The following is a 23776-nucleotide window of genomic DNA, read 5'->3' as shown; positions in this document are numbered from 1 at the left end:
AATTGAATAATAACAGTAATTTGTTATAATAAAACGATTGAAATCAGATATATGTATGTAGGGATGAGGTACGTTGGCTCAGATTTCAGGACAGCTTAGCTTGACTTACTATTACCGTGCATATGAACATTCACTTACAATTTAACTCTGACTTTATATATTTTTATATTACAGTAAATTGCAACTAAAATAGTTCACATTTATTTTTCTGCGATGACATTTTGTTATTCAATTACTACAAAATAACTTTTTTCTACAAATAAAAAGTCAATCTACTTATACCGTAGATTTAATAAATAAAACTATATATTTGCGGTCTATTTTATATTTCAATTGTGATTTCATGGATTTTTCGTATAGACAAATTATACGTATCAATTTATCTCACTACTGGGGCAAGTTAGCTATGCAATGCAACATATTAGTATGTTACTTACAAAGAAACTATACAATGTATAAATCCGTTCTTAACATGAAAATGAAAAGATGCCTATCCTATTAATACATTTTAATTATAATTATTTGTTTCAAAAACCAAATACCAAAAATTATGCCAATGAGCTCCGATTTCCCCTACATGAAAACGCGTCGTATTTCAATATGTCTAAATATAATCAAACAAGCAGTTGTTAAAATTTTAATCGTAATGATTGTATCTTTATCATAATCTATTACTCCTACTGTAACTTCTATAAGATCTTATGATAATACATATTTTGCAAAAATTTTCTAACGTATGTGGGAATGTATTCACATTAAACCACGAAATCAAATTTATGACTAATTCAGCGGCCGCATTCAGAAAGCTCTCGTCATATACATTGAATGCACGTGCATCAGAATGCTCGAGATAGTCGCCGTCGACTTCCAATTTTTCTCTACACAAATGTGCAACTATTCTTCGTAGTAACTAAATACATGTGAATAACAGAACGAATTTCCGTATTTCCATAATTGCGACAGGCACATTTTCAATTTAATTGAAGCCACGTAAAAGCTTATTTCTACAAATAAAAAATCAATCCGCTTATATCGCAGATCTAATAAATAAAACTATAGATAATATAGAAGAAAATTACCGATATCATAATGACACTCGACACAAACATGTAATAATTTCTTTTTGGAAGATTTTCCCCATAAATACAGAATTGTCTTCAACACCAATAGGGCTGTTTGACACTACATAAAAATTCAGTTAGTTTATGGACCGTTTTACACATAAGTATACAAAAGGGGGAGAGGGGTTTACGTTGCACTATTTTATATTCAAAACCGTATTAGAAGAAAAATAAAAAAGAGAAAAATATAAGTAAAACAGATTAAGGAAACTAGAAATATATATAAAACAGTAATGTAATATTATCAATAATAAATGTCCACTATTATATGAACTATGCAATTTAAAGAGGAAATCGTAAAAATTTTATTTTCGTATTTATAGAATTCGTTTTTAGTTGGTTTTATATAGAAAAAAGTCACAAATATATAAATTATGAATTTTTAATTGTTTAATCATCTAAGTAGTTCGTGTTTTTATCAATATTAATAAAATATAATGTTTAGATTCCGAAAAATAAGGGGATATCTCTTTAAGAAATTTATGTATCAGTGTACTTTTTCTCAATCTTTTGATACTTAAATTTGTATGGCATTCCATTATGTATTAAGCACATGAATCATCGTTTTATCTTATATAAATTTAGGTGTAATATTTTGGCTCAGTATAATTTTATTTTTTTTAATTTAAGACTTAAATTTAAGTTTCAAGATTTAAATTTAAGTTTCCCAGAACGCTCCATACGATCGATTTGTCAACGACGCCCAGTTACCGAACTTTTTGATGGCAGCACACTCTGCGAGATACATTTGTTATAACACTCAAAACTTTTACTTGCACTGTACGCGCGTAGACTTAACTCAGTGGATTATCGCGGCCACGATCGATTGAGATTCTATATAGTATATATCTAGAAAGCCATGTGCTCTCAGTTAATTACAGATTTCTTAATGAATAACTAATGAATAACTATGACTTCGACAAAGTTAAACTTACGCGCTTGTTCGTCATTATTACTTGTGGTCATTAATTTTTTAATTTGCAATATTAAATATCTTGGATTTAAACGCCTTAAGTTAAAACTCTGTGAGAGTAAAACTTCATGAAATGAAACTCTATGAAAATCCACAACTGAGAGAAAATAAGACTTCTGATAAATTCTGTACATCCTCTCTCATATCTGTCACGTCGCGCAATTTTGACGCATATGTGTGCATCGCGTGCAAACGTCATCTATTCTCGTCGGGTATATGAAACTTCTGGCATGCAAAAGATTTCCGTATGTCAGTATGGTATTTACAATGGCATAAATCCGGAAAAACATCACGATATAGATCCTTAACGCTACATGTAACGAGATATGCAAACAAAGTGGCTTAATCATATTTAGTTGATTCTGTCGCAAATTCATAACAGAATCAATTAAATACAAACTCTGACTCTTTGTGGAACATTTCCTCTTTTCCCTCTATCAAACTCAACCCTGTAATCCTTCAGCCGTGAGCGTAGATAGCGCACTTTTATCGCAACGCTTCGATATGTCGTCGTCATCGTCGTTGTCGGCACTGGTAACGGACAAGCTCGAAATGCGTGCAAAATGCGAATACTCCCTTCGTGAGTTTATAGGAAAAATTTTCGTAAGGAAACTTCTTAATTGAGTGGGAATATGCTACGCGATGCACTTCGTACTCTTTGCATTTTTCCGGCCTCGCATTTTCCATACTTCGCGTCTTCCGCAAAAGTGCAACGCGAATAGTTGGAAGCTCGTAACTCCGTGAGATGCATTCTCGCCATCGATACAGCGAAGTGAAGTATTGCGAGATGGAAATTACGGATTTCTTGAGAATCGATCGTAGAGAATCGTATAATTTTAAATTAAAAAGTATTTTTTATATCCTTACGGAATATCATTATCGATCGCGTATAATACAATATACAATATAGACGTTTTTTTTTTAATCTAGACGTTTTCCAATCATCTCTCATCTCGCAAGCACAAGAAAGTTCTGTAAACGCTCTAATTGCACAATAAAAGTGCTGACAGAGTGTAAACAAAAATTTGCATTTGGTTGCACGAGTCGTTGCTTTATGCGCGATGGAAGATAAACGAACATTACACGCTCGGGACTTTGCACTGCGCTTCGTAGGATAGCGCGATGGTTTTATTGTAAAGGTAGATGGATTAAGTGGCATTACTTTACATTGTCCTTTGTAGCTGAGGACAATTTATGCGAGACCGTTGCTCCGCATAAAGTGCAAGCGTTTCGGCACGACGTTCCTTTTACTAATCTAATTACTTTATGTATACGCGTGTGTGTATTCTCTTTTGCGCAATAAATCAATGGATAATTGTGCATGTTTTAAGATATTAAATATTGTTACTGATGTTATTCTGTCATATCCCTTTTAAGGGAGCATGGATACGTAAAATATTAACTTATTTATCTGTAATGTGTCTTTATGTTTTTATACATACATTTGCGTCTATAATGTATTATAGATCTTATATGACAAATAATTGCTTGACAAACAATTTTTACAAACCCATTATCTCAAATTAAAATAAAATATGATTTGTCATTTACCGATACGTGGTGCAGCAGCAACTGTAACATAAAGTACGCGTTAAACTGTAAAATATAAATACGTACAAATTATAGCGCGCCTCTAATAATTAATATCTCAAATAATTACCATTCGCATAAAATAATTGTAAATAATTGATTTTCTAATGAAATAGATCACTTATCTCGTGATTGCTCCGCTGTTTCCCGATATCTCCTTAAAACTCTTCTTCTTCCTCTCTTGTTTCATTGTTTTTTTCTTGTTTCATAGCACTCATATAACACAAACTCACAAAAATGTGATTAATTATGACCACGCATCTGCTCATAATTAGAATACTTTCACCGTAATATCGCGTAATACGATTAATAAAGTCAATTAAATAACTAATTAAAACACAAGGGATTTTATGAAAATGAACAATCAAATGTATCTCCTGTATTGCAAATACATTTTGAGATCTCACGAAATACTAGAAATTAATATATTAAATATTATTAATATTTGTATTAATGAGTTGTAAATTATTATGCATATTGTTAATACGTATTAAAACGATACAATACAAATCACGATTTTTCGCTATTTGAATTATTTGTTCCGGTTTATAATTTATTGTGTGATATTTTATACTTTTCAAAATACCAAAAATTAAAACAAGCCATATCTCAATTTAAAGAGCGAATTATATTTAATCTTAAATATCTTTAAGAAAATTGTCATTATAAATAATAGTTTAAAATTTTCATTTCTGCTTTAAATGAATGATAGTAAATTGCAAAATATTTATTCCAATAAGTCGCTTCCATACATTTAAAAGATATTTATCAATTAAAAATAAGTCAATTGTGTGTGTGTGTGTGTGTGTGTGTGTGATCACACGAGTTATTGATTGTTAATTAATAATTATTAATAATTATTCGTGGACAATAATCGTGGCTTTGTAATAGCACATTTTACGCCGTAAAAATTAAGGCTTAAATACCGTATATCAGACAGATGGCTATGAAGCAGCTACAAAGGAGTATAAAACAAATTGCCTCTAATTATTAATAGAGAATTATCACGCTTTTTTATCACGATGCCTTTAGTACTTGCTACGATCGCGTCTTAAAAGATAATAAACACGAAAGAGAGTTGCCTGCTTGCTCGAGTCTCACCATACAAATGATACATATACTTGGCCTTGCGTACGCGTAACACGTGTCATAACAATGCAAACACCAAGATCCCAACCGGAGTTTCACCGAAGTTTAATGTAGAAAATAAATTTCATTGTATACTTCGTTTCTTGTAATTTAAACTAGTTATGACAAACGAACTATTATCACGTTACACGGTAAACTCAACATATATTAAAATAACAAGATTAAAATTATCTTCTTACAAAAAAAGAAATGTATGCGTGAAAATATTAACGTTTTTTTTTACACGGAGAGAATTTTTTCTTAGAATTTACCCTGAAAATATGACAGTCGTGGGACAACATTATATTTCGAAGAATTTTAATATAAATCTCTCTCATTTATTAATAAAACTACAATAAAGTATAAAATAAGTTTGATCAATTTTACTGAAGTGCATGGTAAAAATCTTTAAAATATTGTATTGTACCACAATCACCATATTTTCAGGGTAAATTTTAAAAGAAAATTCTCTCCGTGTAGATTAATCTTTTTTTCAATTTTTTTAACGGATAAAGTAAAATGTAAAGCGATTTTTTTGAATGAATCAGGATAATGAGAGATTATAAATTATCATTAAAATTAAAAATATTTTTAAAAAATAATATGTAATAATAAATTAATTTTCATTTTTGAATCAAAGCAAAGTTAACGCCATTAACGTTATTATATTTTAAAATTATATTTAATTAATCGTGTTAGATGTTATTAGTGTTATTAAAATCAATTGTACAAATTTTTATATTAAAATAAAGATGAAAAGAATTATAATAATTGCAATGTTCTAGAAATCAATATATCATTATTCATACATAAGAAATTGTATTATATCAAAATTTTGTTATGTATGTTCTGAAAATTATATATTGTGACTGTTCAATATATTTTTATTAATAAAAAATTTAAGACTCCAATAATATCCAGAGTATTAAAATCGCTAAAGTACCGTATAATCACTTTCTTATATTACGTTAATATTTTAACATGGTTTATATTCTGCATCTGTATCAAAATATAAGATACAAAAAATTAATAACATAATTTATAAAGTAGAAAAAAAATTTTTTGCATATAAATTGATATTAGATACCGTAAACATTATAATAAGTAAAAATATGAAATTTGAGTATTTCAATTTTAAAATAAAAGAGAGAGAGGGAGAAAACTTTTCATTAAACATATTGAGAAATGGCGTCATAATATTTATTGGTAATGGCATGTCAGTAAATTTTGTTTGTTTCAATTTATTCGGTCATTGACATGTTTAGCGAACAGAAATTTCGCGATATATTTTACAAACGGTTTATGTACGTACGTCACTCTTCAAATGACTCGTAAAATTCAGCCAACAAAATTGCCGACTTCTCGCGGCATGCCGCGATATGTCCTACATCTTCGTCACATACCGCGACCGTAAAATTCAACTCCCTCTCATCCTCTGAAGGAAAAGCTATTTTCCTTAGAGCGTGGCATCTCACGTTGTCGCAATTGCGATGAATTATAGCGCACATATCTGCGTAACCAATTATATTAGCGTTGCAACACAGTGGCAATGCAAATATCGCTCGCGATAGTTTAGGAAGAGTATTTTATTCACGTGGAGCATTTCAACAGCCAGTTTTCAACAGCCACGGAAACAAATATCTGTTTCGCATTTTGATAACGAGCCATCGTTTTATACAGAGCGTGAAATATCATGTTTTAAATTTTTTTTTAAAAAGTACGTTAATTTATGATTTATAAACGATTACCAATAATATCGAGAAGTAACATTTTTAATCGACTGACCTTTTAAAGTGATATATTGATTAAAATAGAAAGCAATATATTTATTGATAACTGTCCGCATTGCTGCTTTGTGACTGTCACGCACTTATAAAAATTGATAGATACCTATAATATTTTGTGTCACGAAGGAAAGATAATTTTTCTATAGAATATTGCAGCATTACGCATTGTAGAAATGTCGAAGCATTTCCGAAGCGCGAAGATCGCGGAACCATTTTTAGTCGCGTCTGTCACCGCGGGAATGTCAGATAAATCGATCAGCGGCTTTCATAAGACGCGTTTTTCCTACCTTCCATTTGGCCTCATAAAATTCACATAACCAAGTTACATTAGATGATACTAGCTACTATTGCTACTGCTGCTGCTGCCAGCCGCGAATTTAAATTCAATACGCAGAGGTTCTTCTCGCGCTAGAGGCGGGCGAACTTTTCTCGTAAGTCAGTTTCTTTGTATCGTTCACCAGACACGAGCATCGTATTGAATCTCTCTTTGTCTCGAAGTGCCTCTTCTGCATCGCAATTGCAATTACATAATGGCCATATGATACATTACAATGTGTAATATTTTCTTTTGCAAACCGGACAAAGGCTGCAGGCACTCTACGTAAACAAAACTATATTAAAATATATTAAATATAATACATAATACGTAAAAATGTAATACCAACCACGAGAGAGTGAATTTCATGATTATAATTAGGGCTCAGACAAAAAATTCGAACATGTTGAATATTTGATCTATTCGAATAGCTCGAAGTTGAAAAAAATGAGCATCTAATTCGAATATTTCGGACAGTTCGAACAGTTCGAGCTTAAACAGTGATCAGTATGAAATGTCAATTTATTATGAAGTTCGGACGATTCGGACAGTAAACAAATATAATATGCCTTGAAAACAAAAGAGCAGTTTTTTACGAATATTTTCATAGTTTTGTTTTATAAAATTAAAAATCGATTTTATTTATTTTTGCAATTTCTTATAGTTTAATATTTTAAAGTGCACTTAAAAGCCGTTGTGCACAAGCCGACGTAAAGATTTACTCGTACAATTAGCATATTAGTTTATTAGAAATAATTTTTTTCGTTTTTACTACACTCAAACGTCTTTTTTACATCCAAAAAACAATTTTCGATTTTTTCAACCCGTCACATTAGGAAAGTTATTACACATGTGTAATAACGTTACATATGTAACGGAATGTAATTGAATGTGCATATTAAATTTAAATAAAATTTCTATATTTATTGATATCGTCCTACAAATATCCTGAGCTATCCTGGACATATTCAGGTTGATCCTGAGAACGACTTGTGATGTCCGAATTCGAAATGTAATAAATTCGAACTTTCAGCTCTGAAGTGGGTTAAAATAATTCGAACATTCAGACCGAACCTATTTAACGTTCGAATTTGAGATTCGAACTGTCCGAACTGTCAAATCGTCTGATGTTTCCGAGCACTAAATTGAAATATCTTTGTACAGAGAGAGATCGGTTTTGAGGATTTAAATATTTAGGTAGATATAGATTTTGAAAATATATAATATATATATATATATACACCATGTATACACACACACACACACACACATATGTATATATATATATATATATATATATAGATATACAGAGTGTTTTCAAATTAGCGCCCGCGAAGTACAAGACGTGATACTTTATGTTAAAACAAATAACTTTTTCCTTTAACGAAATTGCGTCCGATAAATAATTTTTGCGCTTATTTATTGACTTCAACCTGCTCTCCTGCAAAAACTACTTATCGGATGCAATTTTGCTAAAGGAAAAAGTTGTTTTTTGTGCTAAAACGAACCACTTTTTCCTGTAGTAAAATTACATTCGATAAATAATTTTTGCGTTTACCTCGTACAATTTCAACCTGCTCTCTTGCAAAAATAACTTGTCAAACGCAATTTTGCAAAAGGAAAAAATTGTTTCCTTTAACGTAAAGTATGACGTCTTGTACTTCGGGGGCACGAATTTGAAAACACCCTGTATATATAATTCTATTGGAGCATCAAAATAATTATGTACGAATCTCAAGCATGATAAGTAATGCTGCAAAAAGTTTTGGCATTCTAGTAACCAGTTTGAGCGTTTTACATAATTATTTTGATAGCCTAATAAAATTATTTTCAGATCTGATCTAAATTTTTAGATACTTCAGCAAAATTATTCTTTCCATATACTTTCTTGATAAACATTAAATATTATAATAATAAAATGGGATACGACAATTACGTTTATCGCTTATAAAGCTTTATTTTTTAACAAATAAAACTATTATATGTAGAGTACTTTTTTATATTGATTGAAATATCGGTTCACAAGAAAGATCACATAGATCGAAGCTATAGTTATTAAATCGTACGCGGAATGCTACGGTAAAATGTGCAAATTCGTTCACAAAGGTAAGTGTTAAAAGTAACAGGAATTCAGTTTCCAATATTAAATCCTGCTATAGCAGTGATTGTTCGACCACGGCGAGAAAAAATATAGTCGATACAATTTCCATCACATAGCTTACCAATTTCCTGTATTGCCTTCACTACTGTCGCAATTTGGAAATTCTTGGATCTTACTGCATGAGATATAAAATTGTTATATATTTTTTATATGAATAAAACACGTTCACGATTAAATACATGTTATATATCATTTATTTGATAGTTAATAATGTACTAGTGTGCAGCAGAACATTATAAAATTATCAAAATAAATATATATATAATTTATATGTATATATTTATTAATATTACCTATTTGTAACAGCATGAGACTATTAATATTTAATCCTAAATGATAATAACAGATGATAAAACTATCTACTTTTTTTACTACGGTTAATAGAAAAGTGTATCTTTACGCCACATATTGAAGTAAAAATATAGGTCTTGTAGGCAGAAAATATTAAAAAAAAAGAATGACGTACTATTTCACACAAAACGAGCGACATTTCCGGCAATTTCACTGTATCGTTTATTCGCAAAATATAGGTTCCGAGATAAAGTTCGCCGGGAAACTATTTCACGAGCGACAGGTGTTAATTCCGCGTTGATTACTTTTACATCGTAAACCGGCTAAATGTTGTCGATTCGGATTGTTACAGCCTGCGAAATACATGCACCGCAATGGGATCCCATTAACAAACTATTTAAATTCCACAAATTAATTTAGTCCCGCCGCTGAATATGTTAACAGTGATTTCTATATATGTGGAGTATATATATAGAGATATGCTTGATCTCTTAAATTTCTCTCAAACGAGTCATTTTATCACTGCTAGTATCATATCTTTTTATCATTTCATTATCGTTACATTGTGCGCAAATATCGTGTTGTTACGTTAATAAAAATAATGCAGGTAACTGCAACAATACTGAGACAAATATATTTTTAGAATTTATAGACATCTCGGAAATGTGAGAAAATTGCTTGGAATGTTTCGTCGCTAACTCGTTTATCACTTTTGAGCGTTTCGCAAAAAATCCACCGGTACTTAGGCATTCGTGCATAGTGCACGATAGTTTCTGTTATGAGATAGCTGGATGCCCATAACGCCAAACTTTCTACAAAGGCCCGTTTTTTTCCATGAATATATAACACGACATAAAATATCCCGCATATCCGGTGCGTATCGTAGTAAAAGCCTCGGGATATTTTCACGAAACTACTGCGACTTTCCAATTTACTCTGACGAAAATTGACTAACCAATCTTAATACGCAATATGTTTAAATGATACTTAAAATAAAACTCACAACGCTCTTTTTTTAAATATAATTATGTTAAACGCCTTTTCTCCTACGATTATCTCTAATTCATCTAATAAACACTTAAATCTTAAAGGGGAGGGAATGGTGCTGGATGGAAAAATATAATTGTTTTTATAGCAATTGAGTTGTTAATCACGTATTTTGACAATTTAATTCGATACAAACTAAAAATTTACAACACAAACAATATCTTTATTTAAAAAAACAAAGAGATAAAAAAATATTAATTTTTGGTAAAATATAATAAAATCGTCTCATTTATCTTTACAGTGATTCCTTAACAGCACAATTGCACATGCTAAAGACAACTATATTTTTCGATCTGTCACCGTGACATCCCTAAACTCTAGAATCAATACTTTCACTTTAAAGAATTATTTGCTCCAGCAAAACTTCCAACGACAAAGCAGAGTGAAGTGGAGAATGAGAATCGTATTGAATTAGCGCGCGATCATTATTGTTTGTTTCAGTGACGGGGCTAGAGCCAGACTTCGCTTACCCGCTGGAGAACGTAACGATCCCGCAAGGTCGAGACGCTACCTTCACCTGCGTGGTGAACAACCTCGGTGGATACCGGGTGAGTCCTTCCTCCTCCGCGAGCGGAGATCACTCTGGCAGCGTCAAGGGTAACGCCCGGGTAACTATTTTACCATTAACCTGTGTCCGCCTGTAATGGACTACTACCTTATCTACTACTACCTACTACTACTAACTCTACTACTGTCACTACTACTGCACCACCTATATGCGCGCGTGCCTGCACTTCACAGCACTGCATTTAACTGCACTACCGCCAGCTATGAAAAATGAGAAATATATATATATATATATATATATAAAGTATATATACTACCACAGTCGCCAGAGCAGCCACCATCACTAACCATCTCTCTGTACGACATCCATTTTCATCTATCAGTCCGTATACAGGTACTGCTCGACTACGACGCAGCAACCGAAGTTTCATAGTCTCTTCACGTTCCTCCTGTCTCATTCTCTTCGTTCACTTCGTCTGAGAAATACCGACAATTCACACCGAAGAGAGAGAAAGAAAGAGAGAGAGAAAGGATTCTTCCATGCGAAATTATTCACTAAATGGTTAATGGTGCCTTCACGCGGTGAAAGAATGCGTATCGTTATCCGCGTTATTATAACCAATAACTATGTACGTCTAGTCATTATTAAACAAGATGCGCTGTAAAATAACGGCTTTCCCGTTTTGTTCGCGTCGTTGGATTATGCATGCGAGTTACCGCAACTAAGATGATGGAGTTGTAGTTATCGCGAAATGTACGCTCGCGTTTCATGTTTTAAGATGGCATCTTCTCCCTAATGTTCTAGAGTGATTTGAAACGCAAAGTAGATCAAACGTTTATCGAGATCGGTGTTATCAATATTAACACGTCGCGTAGCCAAGATGAAATTTATTCGGATCGATCTATCGATCTCCACCTTTGTCCTTTCTCTGAAAAGAATTCGAATCGCGAGAGGATGAATGGATACAAAAAAGCCGATCTATCGTTGCAGCTATTGTTTTTTTTTTTTTTTTTTGACAATGGCTTTCGGGCACATTGCCCACTCCTATTTCCATGGAGTGATGCTTTCCAAAAGACCACGTCCAATATTACTGGCGCAAAAATTTCTTCGGTTTCTCCCAGTGGACGTCCGAGATAAGATCACAAGCATCGTGCATTGATTTTATTAAAATATATACATATATATGTTAAAATATTTATTATTACTTAGAATTTATTTCAACGCAGAAAATATTGATGTTTGAGTAGTTCTCTCACGGTTAATTTTCTGTCTACCAACAGTCAGGAAAATTAGAAATTTATTTTCGTAAAAATAATAACACAGATTAATTTTTTTCAGTTGAATATAATTATCAATTTTATCAAGTGTCGACAAAATAATTTAATAAAGTTATCGCAACAAAAACTTTAAATTGGATAGCGAAATGTGTCACATCAAGTAATAATAATTATTTAATAAATATGCAAATTTCTGATACACAGATGTTTTAATCTCAATTGAATTTTATATGAAATTTTTAATAACTTTTTCTGGCTCGTTATTTTTGAACGGATTGCTCGTTATTTGCACTTTTTTCGGAACACCCTGTAGAGAGCTTAGAGCCGCGTGTAATTGCGTAAGTTTCGCTTTACACTTCCTGGTAATAGCGCGATCCCAGCAATGGAAGGAAGATTGATCAAGGCCGGCACACAGTGCCGCTATATGTAGCGAAATTGATTTCACGCGAGAACATATCGCCGATGTGGCGTATTAAGCGCTTTACGGCTCCACTTGTTGAACCGATAACTTCCCGATAGCCGAGGGTTCCCTTCCTCTCATGTCGTGGAGACCTCTCGCCGGGGAAAGAAATTTCGGCACCGCGCGCGCGACCGTCGTAGGTTTTAATTAAACTTGGCACTGTCAGAGTTTATAACATGTTGGAAAATGCGATTACTTCCGGCAATGCGCTCACCCGCGTTTCAACTTCTTTCTTTTAACACGGTCGGACAATCCTCCACGCGGGAGTTTACGTCCTTTTCTAATAAGGATCATTGCGACGGTTTCATTATTTCTTTTCTTTGTTCTTCTACATTATTAAACGTATAGAAATCTATGAGCGAGAGGGAAATTTTGCTTCGTAGAGATTCGCGATTACTTCCGTCAATCTTTCACAAACCTTTCACAAGTCTCGCAACTAAAAATATTTCAGAGAATATTTCAGATTGAAAATAATGATACCCTGAGTGTTCATTTCATAAAATCGATAAAGCTTCTTTTTTCTATATTCTTACTTTATTAGTTGTAATAAATAATTCAAAATTTTTACGAAATTATTTACAACAAAAAAATGTGTTATATTCGTGTATTTCGATTTTATTTTTATATGAAAATGGAAAATTGTTTTTCTCTGTAACATGTGAGATATTTTTTTAAAACTGAAATAATATGTTTATTGTCTAAAAAAAATAAAATTCTAACCGATAAAATTTTCTTATTAAAACGCAAAGTACACATTTCGTTGATATTAATATGAAATCATTCTGCTTTGCCATCTTTGAAAATTTGAACAATTTCGATTATCGTGATTTTAACAACGTATTTACAACTTTCGAGCATTCGCAAACTAAAAAAAACACCAGAAAATACGATAATCGCGTAATTATTGCAAAAGAAACATTTCGCCTGTATACATCGTGCATAATGATAAAATCTGGGAGATATGTTCATGCATAATTTATCATCGCGATCGATCAGTAACCACTCATGTGCCGTTAATTCCATCGATTAATTCGTAGCTCTTGATTTTGATCGTTACCAGAATCGCTCCGTATCCATACAATTATCAGCCACATAAAGCAATTGATAAACAAATATCTATGCTACAAATATCATATTTTCGTCATCAGACTGATCTTTATTTACATTTGAAGCTAACATGTGTATTGACAAAACTATTGATAAAAAAATTTCGCTTCTTCTTATTCCTATAACTTTTCTTGCAAGACCAAAGAGCTCTTGAAGACGATTAGCGGATTCTCTGTCGAATCGAGTTTCACTCCTCGTCGACTTGAATAGAAACTGACGGAACGATAACGTCCAAATTAACATTAAACGCGCAACGAGTGCACTGCTTACAACTTGTATGCCCTATGCTCTAAGCGAATCTTGCGGATTGACCAGTGCGAGCCCGAGCCTACAGCAAAGATGTTGAGGCCTAGTATCCGGCTTTTCCGCTTGTTAGATTTAAGCTCGATGCTTAATCGCACCCGCTGGGAAACCGAGGTAGTTCGGCGATTGGCCCTAGGCAACAGCATCTGCCTTTGCTTTAAACGACAAATTAACGAATGCAACAGTGCATCATATATCGCAAAAAAATAGCTGAAATATTTATACACAACAATCTTCTATAACTTACAAACTCAAATCTTATATATTAATTGTTATTATATCTTTAATTACAGTGATTTTGTTTAATAGTGTTTTTGAAGATGTATAATTTTATGACAATCTTAGCTTACTACTTGTTTTAATACGCAATACTTTATAATTTATATAAAAAAAAAAAAGTAGATTCTGTTGCCTCGTTGGATAAAAGCATATTTGGAAATCTGGAGACGAGAAGTTTCGAAAAATAGTTTCAAAACAGAAATGATGGGCATGAAACAATGACAGATAAAATCAATAATTATAAGCGTTAGGCGTAATTACTTCCAGCTTCGAGCACATTCGTGCTAAACGAACACAATATAATTTTCATTCAAACATCTTGTCATTTCAGAATATATCTCGATTCTTTATCCGACATAACGACTCTTTCTCATTTCGAGCGAATTACAATTACTTATATTCGTCATTGCATCAATTTCCCAAAATCGACATCACGATAAACGTTCCGTGCCCTGCCCCTACGATACGAAAACATTCAGGTCCACATTGGCTTATCCACGAATGCACAATTTCTATTTGCACATGTGTCTGTTTACAATGCATAAAACGCACTTGAGATTTGAATGTTCGTGCGAAATGAAATATGGTGCAAGCTGCATTGGAGAAGGATTGAGATGCACATTGTTCGGACGTGTTATGCGCCCTGAGTAATTGCCGAATCCGAGGAACGAGACGTGCTGGATACGTATTGTTCTTAGCGTGTCACTGAATTCCTGTCTATATGCGAGAGGCATGCCAATGATGCATGAATATATGATAACGGAGAGTATACGAGGTTGCATGAGCATGTTTTTAACAGTAATCTATAGAGAGATAAAGGAGATATGTAACTTAATATTAGAGTTTAGATTGGTGATGATAGGTCGGGTTTTAGCAGAAGCAATCAATTTTAGCGATTCAGTTAGAGACTAATGAATATCTTTTTCTTTTCGTATGAGCTTCGATTGTATCAAGATTATGCATAAATGTTTTCCATATATCATAGGACGTGTTGTCAAATTAATAAAGTTAAGAGTAGGGAAAATAAATCGAGAATAACAAGCGTAACCAAAGATTTAGAAATTATGTTTACACGAATAAATTTTGTAAACGTTCTCGTCGAATATTTAATGTTAAATGTGCAATTTTCTTCGTTCATTTACATCGATTGCGTTACTCCCGAGGCGAGTAATCTCAAGCCGGATCCAGATCAAGTAGACGAGGTGCAAACAAACGCCAATGAACAGCGTTCTCACTTTAGCGAGAGAGCAGCATCGCCAATGCTTATCGAAGCGAGTGGTTTATTCGCGCTCGTTCACGCTTGTTTGCTTCAAGCTGGGTCCAGCTTACAGCGTATTCGATGCGCTTTTACGCAAAATGCGAACGAGACCAACGCTTTTATTCGTATCACCCGGTACGTTCGTAGAGCGTACGCTAGAACGAGTAATCTCGTCCGAAACGTGCGTGTCGCGTGGATCGGTTAATCGTTTGAATTCCGCGCACGCGGCTACACGGATGAGTGCGTTTCGTTGTACCGTTGAGCGTGCCGTACCGTGCCAAACCGTACCATGCCGCGCCGCGACGCTCGGCGTTGTGCTCTGCCATAAAATCTAACATTTAACCGTTATCGTGTTCTTGGACACTGCGCTCAAATTTCACGCACATCCGCGATGAAACAAGCAATGTACTTACAATAAACAATTACGTTTATAAATATACAGAACACGCTCTCAAATTATCACCGCCATGATAATACTTGACCATGAATTTCAGAGTAATTTAATTTAGATTAATTTTATTGGACAATTTTGTTCTTTTCTATTTATTTTCTTTTTTACTTTAATTGTTAAATATTGTGCAGAAATCAAATAAATTGTAAAAATAGACCTGTAGTGTTCGTATATAAGGTTAACATTCTCGAATCAATACTTTCTTTCAAATTTAATGTTAAATTTGAATAATATATATTATTGGTATTATATAATATGTACGTATTGCTATAGAGATACATATTCTTAAAGTTCCAAGTACAAAGAAGAAGTTTTTTATTGTTAAATTATCTCACAGAAATTTTCCTTTTCACGGACTGAAGATACAAGTCTTAGTAGATGTAATGATAGAGAAAAATGTCTCGAAAAAGTTATCGAAGGACGAAAACGGGCAAGAAAGGAGTGCGAAAAGAAAAAAATAATCACACACATACAAAGATAATTAATAATAAAATAATACTCTAGTATTTCGATCCCCAACAGCACAAAGTCATGATATTGAAGAAGATGTAGAAAGCAAGGAGATAACTCCAACCGAGTTGTCCAACAGTGAGCATCGGGATGGGAGGCAAGAAGGAGGGGAGCCACGAAAGTTTTAATTAGCGAATTTATCCATTTATATATATATACTATACGCCGCTAAAAAAGGGAACAATCGTACTCTGTCGGTCGAAAGTCAAGAAAATAAGAACTCAAGAACGAGTCGCGTTATGTAAGTGGGTGACGACGCTGGAAAGCTACGAATAAAACGCGAAAGATGAGAAAGGATGAAGAGTTAGGTGAGCCATGGTGAGGGGTTCTGAAGAGGCGCGGAGGAGATGGCGGGAAATAAACGAGGTGTGGTAGACTGGACCGAGGCTCCCGATCCCACAATGCGCCACAATGGAGCGCCGACGATGGTTTTGCATATGAAAGAGGACCGAGAATGGAGGGAACGTGAAGCCAAAGGCCGGGGGAAGGGGTAGTAGGTGTACGTAACGCGATATTATATCGGACTAGGAAGGTTAACCCACCCCCTCGCCGTCGCTCTCTCTCATCCCCGAATCTCTTTACGTCTATCTATCCGTCTGTTCCGTTACCACCGTGGGTTCCTTCGCGGTTTCTCCTCCTTAAAGGTCCACGAAGATCGGAGGGCTGGAGGAGGAAGAGGGAGGAAAATCGTAAGCCGACTCTGTACCTACTCTGGGAGGAAACTGCATTAGATAAAGAGAACGTTTTTGCATTAAGATAGAGGCTCGTTTCCATACAAGGCACGACGTGCCCTTTAAGATCTCGGTCGCCCTCTCCCATCTTCCTCCCTACTTTAAATCCTTTGCTTTCTTCATTGTGCTGCAAATTCGTGACCCACTCTTGCTCGAAAAGACATGTGCACGATGCTGCGTGTCCCAAAGAGGGAAAGGGAAAAATGACGGTTTTCGTTTTGGTGTACAGGATTTTCCTTTTTGAGGGCGCAGCAGGATCGCGAGATCGCTCGGTTTTCGAGTTTCAACTTTCGGATACGAAGCGGATACGTATTGTGCACGCCTTCGAGTTGCCGCCGTAGTTGCTCGCACGATACTATCCGACTCGCGTTGCTATGGATACGTTCTTTCACTTCTGAAAGCGATTTTCATATCGCATATTCATGAAAAATCTGTTACAGAGTTTTGCGAAGAGCTTCACGAAGAAATTATTTGCTGATTCCCTTTATTTGACAATAACTGAAAGATAATTTCTTTTCAATTTCGTATTGTTGTACTGATACTTTCTAGATACTCTAGATATTTCCAGATAACTAGATAATATATTTAATGTCTATAGGAGGGGGGAGGTGGAGGGAGGCTCCCATAGACATTAACTATAATATAAACATTTTATAAGTTTCATAAATTTCATTTTTTATCCCCTATGTTTTATTCATTTCTAAAGCGTATTTTTAACATTTTAATTTCGAAAAGCTTAAAATACACGTACATTGTTCCGCACACAAGAATGTTTTCAGCTTTTCTTCTTTTTCCTTCCTTCTTCCATTTCAGTCCACAACAATTAATCATCAGGGAAATGAATTGACGGCAATATGACATAAATGTTTGAGAGTCGCAAGCATCTGTCGGTCGCGGCGACTTTTTCGTTCCCCCCTTTGGGATGCAAGAGGGCTTTACCACCCCTCATACCCTCGGAACGTCGCAAGGCGCACCGAAAGGGAGAATGGGGTCGTGCTTATACTCCGGCATAATATATTATAAGTGGAGGCACTCACAAGGCCGTCACTACCAAACACTCGCACCCTCTCGCATCCCAACCGCCCTCATAGTCGTCCTCCTCTCTTCGCCCTCCGCGTCCGCTCTCTATACACTCCGTTCGCGGGTTATCGATAAGAACCGCGGAACTCCTTTGTCGGTTGATAGATAGCCTTTCAGAGCGATGCGAGGTCAGATATTCGACATGGTACAGGTTCAATTTCATGCCAATAATATCTGTGCAGAGAGAGGCGAATAAGGCAGAGAGCAGGAGATGGGAGAAGGATGAATATTCGTGATACGCCACACTGCAGTTTCCTCTTTCAGGATAGCTTCGGCCAGAATGTGAAGCAGAATGACGATTAATATGTGTTAACCAGACACGATTGCATTTTCACGCCCCTTTCTCCGCCCGACCTCTCTTCCACTCCCCCTCCCTCCTTTTTTTTCATTGATTTTAATCCGTAAAAAATGGGTTTAATTAATGGCGTATATCAGCGGCTTGGAGCGAACTGCAATAACCGGTGAGAGTTCAATTTAGCGTTGATGATACGAAGGATCGCGAGCGAAAGCGCGGTAACCCACATTCAGAATAGTCACGATAGTTACTTCAGAAGTAATATAACTTGCGGAACATTCACGAGAGCGTGAAGAACTTGTAATAAATTATACCAATATGGCAAGATCACAGGCGAAATATGTGTGTTTGGTCGACATTTATTTCTATCCTATTTACTATTTTTATATCCAATATGAAGCTCACTCGAGTTTTTGATGTAAACATAATGTTACATCCTGTGAGAGTAAAACACCTGAACTTTGCTACTAAACCGTTATCTCCCGTGGCTACCTTTCTTTATTTTTCTGAAAAGTTACGTTCTATGGGTTATCGTGTTCTTGCTCGCGGAATTCTTCATATTTACACAGTGGCAGACCGTCGCGGCGCGCAACGGTACAGTTTTCTAGTCGAGGGATGTGGCGGAGAAACCGTAGCACAGACTTCGCCATAAAGAGAAGATTCCTTCGTAGAATATACCGGCTTTTGATGCCTGCCTTCGAGGCGATGTATATACGAATATTTCATTCATTCGCGAATAGAAAGCGTCTCGTGTTTATATCTCTCTTTCTGCACAAAGTCTCGCAGACGTTATCGTAATCGAGTTCATATTTGAATCGCGACAGAAAGGTTATGATTGTACTTCCGAATATTTCAAAAGTAACTGACGTAGAGGGAAACCCGGGAAAAGCGATAGGAAAGTACTTTAGGTTAGTTGAAAGTTGGATTCTTCTTCAACATCGGTGGACGGAATAACTCTAGAACTTTACTTAGTAATTAACTCTTTCGGTATTTATGTTCGGCATATTAAGGCACATTAAACGTTCCTTGTGCTCATTTTTACATTAACCTTTTAGTGGCAACTGAACGCTGCAAATTTGCAAGGTTCATTTTGAAATTAAATTCCAGATAAATTCGGGGTAAATTCGAGATCTGTGAAATAAGTTACATTTAAGATCTAAAGATGGAAATGTATGTATTATAAAACATTGAAATATAGTACTTCTGCTTGTCAAGATTATATATTGATATAAATGTCCATAGATTCTCCACTTACAAGAGTTAGAATTAGTCAGTTTTAGCAACAGCAATAAAAAAAATTGTCTTTTAATGACAAAGTTGTCTTTTAATGTCAACACCGTTCTTAAAGAATTAAAAACTTTTACTTTAATTACATCAAAAATAAATCTAATCTAATAGATAAATCTAATCTAATAGATACCGAAAGAATTGATTAAAGTATAGGTTATGGAAGCTATAAAAAAATGTGGCTTAACAGCACTTTCACGAAATATCTCTCGAGGTAGATTCCGGTTAGATCCGCGACAAGAAGAAATAGCTAATTAATGGGTTACGCACGGCGATAAGATTAGGTAGGCTTTGGGAAGGCGGGGAAACGGTTACGAATCGGTCTCTAAGAAATGGGTTTGTGAGGCCAGGTGGCGTGGATTAAAGCAGACACCAAGGCGATCCTAGCGATTCATGAGCACGTGATCACGAACAACGCCCGTCTGTCGGTGACCCACAGCGACTACAACACGTGGACGTTGAACATTCGCAGTGCACGCCGGGAAGATCGCGGAATTTATATGTGCCAGGTCAACACGGATCCCATGAAGAGCCAGGTATGCAGTATTTCCCTACATATAAAATTTGATTTTTACAAAAATAACTTATTTCTCGCGAAGAATAATTCCACATGCACGCGCGTGCGCGCACACACACATCTTTTTCAAAATTATATTACAAATGCACAGATATATGTAATAATTAATGATTATCACGAAATTATCGAGCGAATAGAGTATTTCTGTAACGCGAAAATTACTTCAAGTTCACTGATTTATAATTGCGACTTCAGACTCGGAGTTCTCCGCTTTAATCCGGTTGGTGGTTTCGTTGTATATTTCGTAATTTCACTCCATATTCTCTCTTCGGTGTACACGCATATACACACGCAGATACGCTATAATTTATCTCCTCCGCATTCGCAGAGCGCGTTTTTGGAGGTGGTAATACCGCCAGACATCATCTCAGAGGAAACCTCGAACGACATGATGGTTCCCGAGGGAGGTGCCGCGAAGCTGGTGTGCAAAGCGCGCGGTTATCCCAAGCCTGACATCGTGTGGAAGCGAGAAGACGGCGCCGAAATCATTTCGCGTTCCGGTCCTGGCAAGACAAAAAGTAAGGTTTCCAAGTTTTATTTCGCGCCAGTCAATCGCTTACTTCTCCTTTGGGAGCGATATGACGACGTACTGCGATATCAAAAGCTTTCTTCGCGGATGCGAATTTGTCGGCGCAATTAAAACTGTTCCCATCAGAATAGTTTACGAGCGACGAGGATCGAAATTTAATTTGCAATTAGGTCACTAACACATCCGACACATATAAATAAATTAATTTGGAGAATTATGTTTCGTCTTTGATAAACTAATTAAATTCCAGATTCTAGTCGATAATTTGAGAAAACGTTGAAATATGTATTATTAACTTACTAATACATCTTCATTTACAAAATTAACTTGTATTCAATGCTATAGTTAATCCTTTGTGAACTAGTGATCCCATTTGGAATCATCCTCTTTTATTTTATAAATTGCTTGATTTGTGTGAAACTTAGCTTTTGGAGTAATTTGATAATACTTTATTCAAATCTCTCTGAGGTCAAAAATAAAAAATTCAAAGTAATAGTAAAAAATTCAAAATATAACGTGAATTTTGAAACATAATTTTTTATTATAAAACTCAGTTTTAGGGAATTTTTAATTGCAAAGTAACATCAAGTTTCTAATTTCGCTTTGTTTGGAACTCATCAGTGCAGTGTTGCGCACACAGTTAGTATTGATTTCTAAACTGACTTCCGAACTCTAATTTTGAGCACTGTAACACTGGATAGATCTTTCTTCATTAAAGCTACTATCCTTTTGAAATTCGATGTTTTTAGGCTATATTTGAACTCGATGATCTCCAAAAATAGAGTTTCACAATAATTAGATAGTTTCTTTGAAATCTTATGTAATTTTAGATTTTTGGGGTCAAAATCGAATTTAATGACCCCAAATGAGCTTCTATAAGTTATTTTATTAGAGAACTCCAGTCCTCAAAAGGTTAAATTATAATAGATCATATCGAAAATAGATTTAATGTGCGATAACAGCGAATTTCGACGTGGACATTTACGCGTCTGTACTAGTTTAATCTGTTAAGTCGATCGGGTATTAATGTTGCACACTTTGATTACGTGTAACGAGCTAACTTCTGAGACCGCCCCTCGTGTTTGCATATTGCAGTACCCAGTGCAGAGGGCGAAGTGCTGACTTTGTCGAAAGTAACGAGGGGCGAGATGGGCGCCTACCTATGCATCGCCAGCAATGGAGTGCCTCCGTCAGTCAGCAAACGAATGATGCTGCACGTGCATTGTAAGTACATACCGTTCTACTTGGATATCTTCGCCACAAAAAATATTTTTTGTAGTCACGAATATAATATATGTTCCGACATTAGTTTTACCAATATTTTTGTGATATACGTTTTAAAATATATATTTTCAAAGTAATATTAACACAGACTATTGTACTTTTATCTCTATTAAGTAGATCTTTTGACCAATTTGAAGTCAATTTTTGTCACGGAAATATTTACATAAAATTTCTTATGTAATTGTCTCATTGTGAGTAGACAAATAACGTCGAAGCAAGACTTGCTAAAACTTTCAATTATTTAATGCTGTTAAGTGAGAAATAACAGAAAGGCGAAACTGTGCAATTTCTCTGCGTAATTCAACAGAAAGAATACATCAAAATTTATAAAGTAAACATTGCGGACGCTTCGTTACAAACTGTAGAGTAAGCTGCATAAAAATCTTTCGCGCGATCCGTACGGATTAAAGTTTATAAATCCACTTCTTTGTCCAATAAGTCACATGTATATTTCATAGAATATCAGCTTTTCACTAATCTTTAATTAATAATCATAATTTGCATAAATGGCTAGCATCATCTTTCAGAATATTCTATTTCATTAAAATAATCAAATATACATGAACATATGTGAATATAAAATATGTTGAATATTTAAGAGAAAATTATTTCTTACAATAACAGTTTTACGGAATATTTTAACTTTATTTTCATTTCTATCTTAAGTTCAATTTCTACGTTCATATATTTGTACGAGTACAATTAAATACTAGTAGAATAAAATAACTCTACGTAATATTTTAAATTAATGATGATAAAATAAATTAAATATAAAATAAATAATATTTATTTTATTTATAAGAGGCGAAATTTGCCTCGAAATCTTTTTGAGTCAAGATAATGAAAATTGTGAAATTTGATTCGTGATCTACTGATACTAGCACTAATCGCACTTTGATCGTCGCACGTTCAAAGGAAGAAAGTAGGACAAGCGTGTTCACGAGGAAATGCGACAAAATTCGTTTTTTTTACTGCTCGTATAGCCTCACGGCACCAGGGCGTTTCCTTGAGCAATCGTCCAGAAGGTGTAAAGTCCGCGAACTACCGGCAGTAGCCTTATCCACGCGAGACACACTTCTCGGTGTAAAACGAAAGAGGCGTCTCGGAGGGAATACAAGGCGCCGCAGCAACGACGAAGAAAAGCGTCGCTTGTACGACGAGATAGCCATCGTCGCCTTCCCTTGCATAATTTTACCGTAGCAAAGACGGGAGTGAGACCGAGGAGAGACTTCTTCTCCGTAAAAGCCGGAGACGGAGAATGACGAAGACCGCGGCTAGGAATGGAAAAGGAAAGAGAGAAAAAGACCGAAGGTAAAATACTGCTTAAATAACAGGCGCGTAATGCGCCTAGCGACGAGGGTGAAGGAGAGATTTCACAGGGTGAGATGGGGTGTCGGAAAGGAGCACGAGATAATAAAATTACACT

General features: G+C 34.9%; 1 protein-coding gene across 2 annotated transcripts in view; it reads left to right on the top strand.

Moving 5' to 3' along the window:
• The window catches only part of LOC108762381 (lachesin), a 143148-nt gene that overhangs the window by 103432 nt on the left and 15940 nt on the right, over positions 1–23776 (top strand). The window contains exons 3-6 of one of the 2 annotated variants that reach the window (XM_018509352.1): positions 10856–11022; positions 20311–20496; positions 20866–21055; positions 22162–22290. In XM_018509352.1, the coding sequence (XP_018364854.1) occupies positions 10856–11022; positions 20311–20496; positions 20866–21055; positions 22162–22290 (672 nt within the window). The remainder of the gene's footprint in view (positions 1–10855; positions 11023–20310; positions 20497–20865; positions 21056–22161; positions 22291–23776) is intronic. The other variant, XM_018509353.1, reaches the window with a different exon arrangement.

Source organism: Trachymyrmex cornetzi, unplaced genomic scaffold (assembly GCF_001594075.2).
Source record: "Trachymyrmex cornetzi isolate Tcor2-1 unplaced genomic scaffold, Tcor1.1 scaffold299, whole genome shotgun sequence".
Taxonomy (NCBI): domain Eukaryota; kingdom Metazoa; phylum Arthropoda; class Insecta; order Hymenoptera; family Formicidae; genus Trachymyrmex; species Trachymyrmex cornetzi.
Note: the sequence above shows the minus strand (reverse complement) of the source record. Positions and strands in the feature narration are given on the sequence as shown.